The following is a 12,557-nucleotide window of genomic DNA, read 5'->3' as shown; positions in this document are numbered from 1 at the left end:
TGAAGGTCAAGGTGATATGGCGGTTCAAAAGAAGATATGAAGGCTTAACCTTGGCGATCGTTTTGTGGTCGCAGATATGTTGTTTGGGCTTGATGTCCTTCTATTGGTGGGGTGATGTTGATATCGATATCCTATTGGTGGGGTTGCTATTTGATGATAGGAACATGAAATGGAGTATAATTATCACATCTAATTGTTGCCATGTCGGTATATGAAATTTAAGTTCTGTTTCAATGTAACTCAAAGTATAATATATTGTTAATATGAACCTTTACATGCCGAGGGTTATCATGTGTGGGTTTGCATCTGTTACATAACATAAATCTATAACTTGTGCTGTGCAATGACATTTCTGGTGGTGTATGTTTCTACAACCTCATGTGTTCAAATGCCTTCTGTAGATCAAGAGGATACCTGGGACAGTAGCTTCCTTGGTGAGAGTAGAGAATCCGATGATGCAGTTCTGTCTGATACAACGGTACTTCTTGTTGCCTTCCCATTTGTTGTCTCTAAGTTATGCTTTCTTCCACTATTTGCATCTTTTGGTTGTTTTTTTTTTTGTTAACTTTTTATTATTTTTCAAACTCTGCTTTGCTCAAACCACTCTTTCATAATTTCTGCCTCCTGTGTAGCCAGTAAACTGCACAAGCTGTTTTTAATTTTGCTCTGGTTGTTTATTTTATCATTGGAGTATGTATGTATACAGCTTTTGTCTGTGTTTTAGGAATGGTCTGAAGAAAGCTGGGAAGAAGAAGTAGAATTACGAGTGCAGCACAATATCCAGAATAAGCCAGTTAATGCTCATGGTGATCATCCTGTGGGCTCCGTTACATCAACCCTCACTACAAAAGCAAAACCCGTTCCATTTACATCAGGTTCGTGTACTGCATCTCAAACCTGTTTCCTTCTGATATCATTCCTATTAGTCTCACCCGTTCCCAAGGGGACGGGAGAGATTATTGTAATCTGTCTGTGTGGGTGAGTGTGTTTGCATGCAGATCTACTGTAATCTATATACCCCATTGAGGCTGTGAATTGTGAAATGCTCTCTTTTTTTTTCATTGTTAACATCACACTTCACACTGATTTTTGTGCCACAGAGAGTGAGCAAGATGAAAGGAATGTCCTGAAACAGCACCTCATGTTGCAATTCTGGAGGGGAAATTTCAGACGTCGAGTGTGGAGCAAGCATCCTAATTCTAACCTTCTTGACCGCTGGTGAGTAATGCCATCACGGACACAGAAGAGCAGCATGCAGCACACTGGCCTTTTTTTTTGCTTGGCACCTTGCTTTATTTTACACTTCAGCTACTTTTATTTATATTTTTTAACACCCCATTTTTGAACGTATTAAGATGATCAGTCATTGAGTTTTTTGTTTTTTTAATGAGTGAGTTCAGCAAAATGGTGAAATATTTATGTATTTTAAAGTAAAAACCCTTCATCCGATATTGTTCGCATGCTGAGCTTCAAAGGGTTTGAGGTGCAATATCGGACAAAATTGCCTTTTTATTTTTTCATTTTTGTCTAAGAGTAATTGTTTTAAAAATTATTACTGGCCATCTTTAAAACTGCAGCGACATTGAAGAAGATCTTGTATGAAATATGTTATATGGTTACGGTCCATCTCTTTGCCATAATTGGTCTGTCCATTAATTGCACAATTCATTTAAAAATTGTAACTATTCTGCTCAGTTACAATATGTGGGGTCTGAAAATGCAAGGAATGAAATCTCATCGTGGCATTATCATGATAATAGAATTACCATTGGTGTCAAAGCGTTTCTTCAAGAGCTTTACCTTTGAGCAGATATTCTCAAATGTTACGAGCCCAGGTTGTCTTATAACTTTCTTGTATTATCCATGGTATGTAGGGAAAACTACTGCTGCAGCTCAAAACCTTTTTACGAACCAGCGCACAGAGTTGTTATGACAGAGGCACAGCTTGTACGAGAAATTCTTTGGTAAGTTATTGCATTCAATACAAGAAAATGGTCCTGTAAAAAAAAAATGAAATGAACATCAAGCAGAGTGAGCAAAGGAAAGAGGAAGGATAAGTGAGGTATATTTGCGTAGAGTTTGATTAATATGAGGATAGAATTACAGGCAATGTTATGTAGGGGCAAGACTGGTATAGTTTCTGTATTTACAACTTTGTTTTATAGAGATAGCCAGTAGAAGGCAACCTTAGAAGTTGAAAAGATTTAAAAAACTAGAGTGAAGTCGATGGCATGCCATCGCAAATCCCCACGCTTCCCACACAAAGCAAAGCTAAAAGATGGCAAAAGTTCCACCAGGAATAACCTGGTGGATATCAAATATTGAGTTAATTTTTTTCCCCGTTTTGACCCTTGTGATCTCAAGTCCCGACCCCCTGGGGCATGATCCAAGGGTCAAATCCAAAACATCTATTACCTATTTCATGCATTTCCTAATGTTGATTGCACTTCCAAAGCTTCATGTAAAAGTGTTTTAAAATGTGCCCATAATTGTATTTTTCAGTATTTGATCTTTTGATCCTGACCCAAAGTGGGGTGGGGAAAAAATGACACCGCTCCTGTACCTTATTGCCATGTGGTGATCATAACTGCCAAGTTTGGTGAATTTCTGCCCAACTGTTTCGGAGGAGATAGTGTGATGGAGGAACAGACAAACGGACGGACAGACAAACGGAGCCGATTGTAATACACCCCCCCCCCCCGTTTTTTTTTCAAAAAACGTGGGTGATAATAAACGGGGAATAATTTGTGCTCAGGAGAATATCATTACCCCTTATAACAGGAAGAGGAGGAGAGAGAAGTCCAGTCTGTTAGTGTACCTTGAAGATACCACATTGTTTCACAAGAGTAGGCCATTGTTTGCTGGCACTCTGGTTAAATTCCAAGTTCCTGCTCTCACTACCGCTGGGAAAGGCAATGGTGAACCATCCGACACAAATCATCTATTATATAGGCAGAGGCCAAGAAACAACTTTGGCAGCATCGATGCTCTGAAAAAGAGTGTGGACATTATATTGCATTTGTGATCCAAACATGATGGGGCAGGCTGAAGCAGAAGAGTATTTGTAAGCTCACAACCAGCTCATCGTCCAAGTTAATCTCACGATGAGAGATTAATTTAAGCTTTGAAAAGCAAGTTTGGATTTTAAGGGCAGCAGGTAGGAACTTGATGAAATTGAATGGAATTTTGCAGTCTCAAGACGAGATACATATAAAAGAGGAAGATGGTTAAGGATATCATAGGGAGTGTAGAGAAGCAACTTATTCCACTTAAAAATGAAGGTAAGAATACAAAGAAGTGTGTGTGTGTGTGTGTGTGTGTGTGTGTGTGTGTGTGTGTGTGTGTGTGTGTGTGTGTGTGTGTGTGTGTGTGTGTGTGTGTGTGTGTGTGTGTGTGTGTGTGTGTGTGTGTGTGTGTGTGTGTGTGTGTGTGTGTGTGTGTGTGTGTGTGTGTGTGTGTGTGTGTGTGTGGCGAAGCTTATTTTTAGACTAGTCTGTTATTATGTCACCAGACCTGTTCTCTATTTTATTTTTTTGTTTGACGTTTGTGGTGTATTTTTGTAGGTTACTCTCTGGTGCACGCAACCTGTTTGCATTTAAGGAGGAAGGGGGACATGTGATTGTGAGCAAAGATATTGCAGTTTCACATCTCACTCAGGTGAGGCAGTGGGCAGATATGACGAGATAAACCTCAAATGTGGAATTGACTGTAAATATCTTTTTGATGTTCAAAATGATGTGATTCCCTGGTTTATATTAGTGCACTTCCTTGAAATGTCTCTCAGAGTTCCACACTTTGTTAATTTTCTCTTTTAGTAAGGTTCAAAGAATAATTGTAGTCTGACAGACAACATGAGCTACGTTACTTAAAATAAAAAAACTAGAGTTCAGAGAACACGATAACCCACGCAATGTTACACAAGGATACACAAGAAAACGAGAAGCAGGAGGCCATTCAGCCCCTCATACCTGCGCCACATAAACACCTGACCAATTTTATCCATCGAAACGATGCAATTTCATTGGGGGAGTGAGGTGAGGAATGTGGTGAGACAATGTGGCACTCTCCAGGGATATCCCAAGGGTGCCAAAATATAAATGGGAATATATATATATATATATATATATATATATATATATATATATATATATATACATACATACATACATACATACATACATACATACATACATACATACATACATACATACATACATACATACATACATACATACATACATACATATATATATATATATATATATATATATATATATATATATATATATTGTTACGGCTGTGGAAATTTGCAATACACCAGAAAGGTCATCAGGTTAGTCCACGCCCTTTGTTTAGAGGGAATATGTGTGATTCATCCGGGCTGTGACGCTTTGAGATAGCCGTTTTTCTTTACCTGTCGTTATTTTGGAACAACCACGCCATCTCAACAACCACGCCAACCACGCCATCTCAACAACCACGCCATCCACACCACAACGCCACTAAAGGAGCAACGAAACCAGCCCGACCCCAATTTCTCCTCCGGTAAACAAGTTTGACGGTTGGAAACCAGCTCCCGCCCCAATTTCTCTGGAATGTTCCTCCCCCCACCCACGCGCCGCAAAGGGCGGGGCGGGCGCAGGAGGAATAAAAGGGCACGAGGAGTGCCTGGAAGAGAGAGCGGATAGCAGAGACTTGGGGCAGTCGTGTGGAAGTCTTGGTCGTCGTGGTCTTGGTCCAAGTCTGTCGTGGTCCAAGTCTTCGTCGTAGACAGACTTAGGGCAGTCGGGTGGAAGTCTTGTCCTAGTGGCCATGGGGAGAAGGCGTCACGACCTGCCCACCGTTGCAAGGCCCGAGATCAGGCGCGGCTGTCCTCGTGGCCGTGGGGAGAAGCCGTCACGACCTGTCCACCGTTGCAAGGCCCGAGATCAGGCACGGCTGTCCTCATTGCCGTGGGGAGAAGGCGTCACGACCTGCCCACTGTTGCAAGGCCCGAGATCAGGTGTGGCTACGCTAGTTGCCGTGGGGACGAGACGTCGCGACCTGCCCACCGTCGCACCACGAGGGTGCGGGTAAGACCCTTCGGTCTTGTGGGCCTTTTCGGTCATCCACGGCCCACGACCATAAAGGTCTACGGACAGACAACATGTACTACAGTACTTAAAATAAAAAAACTAGAGTTCAGAGAACACGATAACCCATGCAATGTTACACAAGGATACACAAGAAAACATCTACCTAGATCTACCCCCTTGCCTGTGAGGGAGGTCTTTCTTTGTTTTTGTATGCATGCTGTGGCACCGTGTCCTGCCAAGTAGAAACTGTGCAAGTGCTTGTAAATAATAATTATAGTCTGCCGTATTGCTTTTGCATTCTATTTGTTGCTTGTATATTGCATGACTGCCTTGCTTGTGTTGTGTGTGTAATTGAAATAAATGTGCTTGTGTGAAACGTATCCCGTTCGTTGCGTCCTTTCCCCATTGGAAGTGCCATCTTGTATCGTGGAATGAGTAGTGGGTTTTGAACGCCTGGTAAACAGAATCGCATCCGTCGAGGTCGGCGATAACACCGCTCGATTATCACTGTAGCATGGAACGGACCACTTAAGCGGTTCGTGTTCTCGGCCGACCTGCGGCGAGGTATGATCGCCCGGTCAACCACTCGCGCATGTACTTAGGTAGGTCGAATTTGGCGAGCAACCCTATCCTGTGCGGGTGGGCAATTGGCACGATCGTGGTGAGGTTAAACCCCCACCCGTGACTGGCTCCTGGCGGTAGTTCCAGGAGGGTCACGACTGAATTGTCCATCCGGTGGGCGACGCGGTTGCGATTGGAGTTACGCAATCGCTCGCATGCCTGTCGGGCCAGAATTCGTAACACTGGTGTCCGAGAGTGAGATTCGAATCCACCCCGTCTCCAACTAAACTCACGGGAATTGGTTCAGGGGTGAGTGGAGCGACCCCCGATTCCCACCAAACACGGGCAGTTAAATTTAATTCCATGGGATAAGATGGCATTTCGAGGCGAGCAGGTGCCGGGGGTAGAAATGTATATGTGTAGTAATGTAGAATCCATGGCCCGGAACAGTACTTGTAATTTTAGTCCATGGGGGAGCTCACCCTCATATTTTGAGCACGAACTTTGCCGGTAAACTGAGTCGCAAGATGGCGGCGCGGCCGCACTTCAGCGCGGCACGAGGCGTGAGCGAGCGGCTATTTTTGGCGCAACGAAGGGCACGACACGAGGCGAGCGCTCCCAACAACCGTTTCAAACCATGTGGGCAAGGCAGGCGAGGCAGGCGGACATTGTCGGGCTTCAGAAACAATTTATCGAAGAATGGACAACCGAGCTCAAGAAGGAAAAATGCAAGCACAATTTGGAATTAAAACAACTAAAGGAAAAAATATTGGAAAAGTCAAGACAGGTCAAAGAACTGGAGGGAAAAATGGGGAAAATAGAATGGAGTATCCATAAGTTGGAAGAAAGAGAATGCAAACACAATTTGGAAGTAAAGCAACTAGAGCGTGAGGTAGAACAAGGCGTTCGGGACAGAAGAAGACTAGAAGAAGAGGTAAAAAGAGAACAGGAAGATAGGGAACAATTGGAAGAAGAAGCAAAGTTGAAGTATGATCAGATGTGCAAGAAAAGGAATGAAGAGAGGGAGAAAAAATGGAAAAAAGTTTATGAGATACTGGAACACAAAAACAAAGAGACGGAATTACAAAACGAGTTGAGGATGGTGAAAGAAGAAAGAACGACAGAAAGAAATGAAACGTTAAGGAACCACACGGTGCAGATCGAACAATTCAAAGCCAAAGCAAGGTCGGAGTGTGCGGAGATGAGAAAAGAATTGGAAAAAAAAGTTTCTGAGTTACAGAAACATCAAAACAAAGAGAGAAAATTACAAGACAAGCTGAGGAACTTGGAAGAGGAAAGAACGAGAGCAGAGAATGAAACGTTAAGGGACCACACTGAGCAAATCAAACAGTTAGAAGCCAAAGCAGGGTTGGAGTGTGCAGAGATGAGAAAGGAGGTAGAGAAAAAAGCTTCTGAGTTACTGAAACACCAAAGCAGAGAGAGGGAACTACAAAAAGAACTGAGGATGTTAAGAGAGGAAGGAACGAGAGCAGAGAATGAAATGTTAAGGAACCACACTGTACAGATTGAACAGCTGGAAGCCAAGGCCAGATTAAAGAATGAGATGCAAGAAAGAGTAATGATGGAAGAACGAATGAGACAGGAGAAAGAAATCAGTCAATTGAAGGAAATAACGAGATTGCAGAATAAGGAACAAGAGAGACAGTGGAATAAAAAAACACAAAGAACAAGGAATGACACAGGAGAAGGAAATCAGCCAATTGAAGGAAATAACGAGATTGCAGAATGAGGAACAAGAGAGATAGTGGAATAGAAAGCAAAAAGAGTCTTCTTCTTCTTCTTCTTCCTTCGGCTGCTCCCGTTAAGGGTCGCCACAGCGGATCATCCGTATGATCCGCATAGTGATTTGGCACATGTTTTACGCCGGATGCCCTTCCTGACACAACCCTGGTCGCCTCTTACGACACAGGGATATGGTACACCTATTTTAACCGGGGTATACACCGGCCCAGTACACTGGTACTCACTTCGCCGACCTCGGAAGGATGACAGGCTGAGTCAACCCCCTGGTGTATTAATTCAGTGGCCGAACGGGGCTTGAACTCAGGACCTTTTGGATCCCAAGCCGCTGCCCTAACCACTGCGCCAACACCAGGCTTAGAAAGCAAAAAGAGTATGAATTTGAAAGTGAACGCCAAAAGGAAAAAAATAGGTTGGAGTACGAGGAGAAAGTGAAGGAGCAAGGAATGAAGCAGGAAGGAGAAATCAGTCAATTGAAGGAGACAACGAGATTGGAGAGGGATGAACGAGAGGAACAGTGGAATAGAAAACAACAAGAACATGAATTTGAGGTTAACCAATTGAAGGAAACTATGAGATTGGAGAATGAGGGACAGGGGGTGAAAGAAATTAAAAAAGAAAGACAAGAACAACTGAAAAAGAAAGCCAGGTTGAAGTATGCAGAGATAATGAAGTTACAAGGAATGAAAGAAATTTAAAAAGAAAGAGAAGAACAACTAAAACAGAAAGCAAGGTTGAAGTACGTGGAGATCGTAAAAGAACAAGGAATGAAACAAAAAGAAGGACAAGGGCGACTTGAGGAGAAAGCAAGGTTGAGGTACGCAGAGATAATGAAAGAACAACGAACGAAACAACAAAAGGAACTAAGCCAATTGAAGGAAACTATGAGATTGAACCATGAGGAGCATGAGAGACGGTGGGGTAGAAAACAAAAATAATACGAGTTTGAAATTAATCAACTCAGGGAGAGAGCAAAAGTTGAGTCCACAGAGATGGAAAAACTCCGGAAAGAGAACGAACAACTCAAAAAGCTCCGAGAGGATGAACGACTCAAAAGGAGCCAGGATATGGAACAGCGCAATAATGTGGGATGTGTGACATCACCACAGGGAGGAACGTTAGTGGTGCGGGACTTAATTGACATCACTAGTCGGATGAAACAACGATTAGGGCAAACCCTGAAAATGGAGACGAGGGAAGTAACGGAGACAAAGAAGGAATCTAACGCTTTGCTTTGATCAACATAGGCTGTGAGCACCCCCTGCCAAAACTCTCGTCTGCTTTCGATGAGGACCCGAAGAGCAAGGATATGGTCAATCGTTGACCTCTTTGATGTAAAGCCTGACTGCTGTGGACTCTGCTGTTGAAGCAAATGGTGGCGAACCCTGTTAGTATGATGTCTGTGTTCCAGGCAGAGCACAGCACTGCATGCAACGACATGAGTACAGCATTTCCACCAGCCTTGAGAAGTTCAGCATGGATGCCACAGAAAAAGATCCCAGGAGCTTCACCCCATTTCAACCAGTTCACCGCAGCCTGTGTTTCCACAAACGAAGGTGGATCACAGTTGATTGGAGGGTTAGCAATAGGGATAGTAACAGCACTGTCATCCAACTCGACAGCTGGTGGAATAGCCTGGTACAGCCGCTCAAAGTAACCGGCCCAACTGTCCTTCACTTCGGACTCCTCTGTCAAGAGCCCACCACCCTCCACTCTAACTGCAGTACACCGAGGGACGGGCTTGGAAGAACGCAATGCGTGAATTCCCCTGTAAGCAGGACGAGAATCACTTGACCACATGCTCCACCCTCTCACAGATTCCTCGCACACAGGCCTGCTTGTCCAACCTTGGCGCACATACAGTTTTACACCTCAGCTCCTTGAACAGCTCAGCTCTGCCAATAAGCCTGGCCCTGCAACTCTGGTCAATGTTATCCAGTGTCCCTTGAGAGACAAAATTCTTCTTCTCCCGACTGTGAGTTCCAAGACATCCACCGGTAAAATCAAGGACGTTGGTCTTGAAGGTACTCCACAACTTTTCAGGATTCCCCAAAGCAGCCAGACCCCCCATATGTCCACTCAGCCTGTTCGCAAACTCCTCAGCTACCCTCTCATCCTTGAGCTTGCCAACATCCAGCCTCGGCTGAGATAGTGCAATTCTCCCGGATTTAAGCTGCAACTTCAGAGTTGCTACAACAAGCCTGTGGTCAGTATTGAGGAACTGACCACTCCGGTCGACCCTGCAGTTCTGGATCATCTTCCAGTGACCATCAACGAGCACATAGTCAATCTCTTTTGCCACACCACCTGCGTTGGAATAACAAGTCCAGCGTTGAGCCTGTGGGCACTGAAACCATGAACCAGCCACCTTAAGTCCATGACTTCCTACAAAGTGAAGAAACTTAGTGCAGTTCCAGACCTGTGGGGGTTTGTCAAAGATTCTGATTCACAGTTCCAGACCCATGGGGACCAACACATGTCTCGTATCCATCCCTATCAGTTCCATCGATGCATTAAAATCCCCCAAGACTAGAAGAGTATCTCGCTTGGGGCACTGATCAACCACAGACTCGAGCACGGAATAGAATACATCCTTCATGGTGAGATCACTCGCCTCAGTCGGAGCATGTACAGAGACCAGAGAAACGACACCCAACGAGTGACGAATCCTTCGTATCATAATACGCTCGTTGACCGGTGTTACCCCAATTATCATTGGAGTCAGCATGTTGGACACAGCCACAGCAACTCCTTGTGTGTGGTAACCATCAAAGCGACCAGACCAATAGTAGGTATAACCATCTGCCATGATCTCGCCACTATCCGATCTCCGAACCTCAGAGTGCTGCAATACCGATGTTCAAACGTTGAGCTCAGATAATAACAGAGACAGGTGATCGTCCTCTCTTCGAGATAGGACATTCCAGGCACCCACCCAAAGGGACCGCCTCAGGTTAACCCAAGGAGACGGCCGTCTGGTGGATGACACCAGACATAAACCCCCTTGATTTTTTTTTTTTCTGTGGGAGTTTCAAAAATGTTGTCGACAACACCAAAGTGGCAAATCTGCAGGATCTTCGTTCTCGGATCACAGCTACACTTGCACTGGTGGACGCAAACATGCTGAGCCGAACATGGCAAGAATTTGTGTACCGCCTTGATGTCCTGCGCTCGACAAACGGAGCTCACTTTGAAGTGTCTTGATGTTGTGTACAAAACTTTATGAGTTTTCTGTATCATATAAACCAAAGGGTGTCATCGTATCATTTGTGATTCTAAATATATTAACAACCAAAGTTGTCTGGGTCTTTTTGGAACACCCTGTATATGGATATGACATGGTTATTGGGAGTATTCTGAAGGCGATTTGTTTTCCACAGTGTTCAAGTATACAGGTATTCCCCACTATAGTGAAGGTTTGCTACAATGAATGGTTTCATTTAGGACGATTAATCAATTAATGAAGGCCTCCATTCACTACAACGAAGGAGCAATCACAGTGTCATGGTGATTGTGAAATGTCATTTCTGTGGTGGTAATAAGTCAATAGCTTTTCCACCGATTAACTTTTCAATGGGCGGATGAACTTTTCAGAAGGCTTGCGAATAATTAACTTTTCAGAATGAAAGAGTTAAAAATAACTATCTCATCCACCACCTCCCTCCGCTGCCTTCTGTACATAAACTTTGACAAGATTGTTTTGGTCATTGTTACAACTAAATTAACTTTATATTATGTTCCTGTCTATTATTAGGTAAACAACAGTATTATAATGTAATTTGCAACTAAAACCACTGTTCTACCAAATATATGGCTTTGCTTTTAAACCGAAGCATTACAGTTGGTAAACAAAGTGTAATTTTCCCATAAGAAATACAGGGAGGGACCTCTTGATTTCCGCCATAGTTGCGTTCTTGAAGATAGTCGTGTAAATGAAAAACGTGTAAATTAAAACGAATTTCCCCATAAGAAATAATGTAATAGGTGGAGGTTTGGGGGAGTGCTGCATCAATCCTCATTTTTAATTGTCATATTTTTACTATTACAGTGGTTTATTTTATTGAAATTGTAATGTTTAAGAATTAAACAATGAAAAATTGTGAGAACACTACCACGTATTGTTGCATTTAATAAATTCTAATAACTAAAGATAGAAAAACTAATGAAAGGAGATGTTAACACAACGTTACTTGCTGCTGCTGATGTCTTCTTGTTTTTAGAAGTGTTGAGGGAAAGGAGGTGGAGGAGTTATAGAGGAGGGGGATCATCTGTGTTAGATGACCTTGGCGAAGATGGTGGTGTTGATGATGTTGACGGATGTTGAATTGGAGAGGGTATGAAATGCAGTTTAGCTTTTTGACCGCTACATGTTGAGGGCTCACTGGCATCATCCTTTGGATGTTCTTTGCCTTCATCTATCTATAATTCCAGCAATGTGTCTGTGTGTCTGTGACCGCTGTTCCTCGACAACCACTGGTCCGATCTAATTGAAACTGGCCAGGTATATTGCTGGGGACCTGAGTATGTGCCTTTTCAAGGTTTGATATTAATCGGACAAGTGCTTCCCAAGTTATGGCCATTTATTTACCAAACCAATGACAAGACACGTTGCTGCGGCCATTTATTTACCTAACCAATGACAAGACGTTGCTGCGTAGTCGTGTCCGATGGGGAAAGGGCGCCATTTAGTTACCATGGCGTAGGAGTGGCAATGGTCAATGGCAGCGAATGTCATGGCAAGCAAAGACAGGGAGGTAAACTTGATTTTAATTTGGATTTTAATTAACTCTGTGTGTGTGTAAGTATCACAGCAGTTGTTACTTCAATGCAAGCGATAATTCGTGGAATGCATGTGAACATTCCGTACGGGCATGCACCACTTCCGGATAGTGATGACTTACTGTATTCTGATAATTTCTCGATTTCTTATGCGCATTTATAGATAAACACAATGCCCCAATCCAGTCGTCGTTTACGAGAGCGAAGGAACGGCCTGTGTGGTTGTTTGAAAGTTTTTTGTTTTTTTGGTTTGCACCTACGGCCACGCACCTACGGCCACGCACCTACGGCCACGCACGTACGGCCACGCATGTACGGGCACGCGAGAGTGAAGGAACGGCCTGTGTAGTTGTTTCTGGCACGCGGTTTGAAAGTTTTTTT

The 12,557-nt window shown here is 43.5% G+C and overlaps 1 protein-coding gene across 1 annotated transcript in view; it reads left to right on the top strand.

The window, feature by feature from the left end:
- Positions 1-12,557, top strand: part of LOC147010917 (gamma-tubulin complex component 5-like) — an 88,423-nt gene that overhangs the window by 34,480 nt on the left and 41,386 nt on the right. Inside the window, exons 6-10 of the mRNA XM_085859893.1 lie at positions 402-478; positions 725-875; positions 1,101-1,218; positions 1,875-1,964; positions 3,564-3,657. Of these exons, the coding sequence (XP_085716019.1) occupies positions 402-478; positions 725-875; positions 1,101-1,218; positions 1,875-1,964; positions 3,564-3,657 (530 nt within the window). The remainder of the gene's footprint in view (positions 1-401; positions 479-724; positions 876-1,100; positions 1,219-1,874; positions 1,965-3,563; positions 3,658-12,557) is intronic.

The sequence above is a fragment of the Eptatretus burgeri genome, chromosome 16 (genome assembly GCF_056783735.1).
Source record: "Eptatretus burgeri isolate ZD-2024b chromosome 16, Ebu_testis_v1, whole genome shotgun sequence".
In the NCBI taxonomy this organism is placed as follows: domain Eukaryota; kingdom Metazoa; phylum Chordata; class Myxini; order Myxiniformes; family Myxinidae; genus Eptatretus; species Eptatretus burgeri.
The sequence above is the reverse complement of the archived record's forward strand: the minus strand, read 5'-3'. Positions and strand labels throughout refer to the sequence as shown.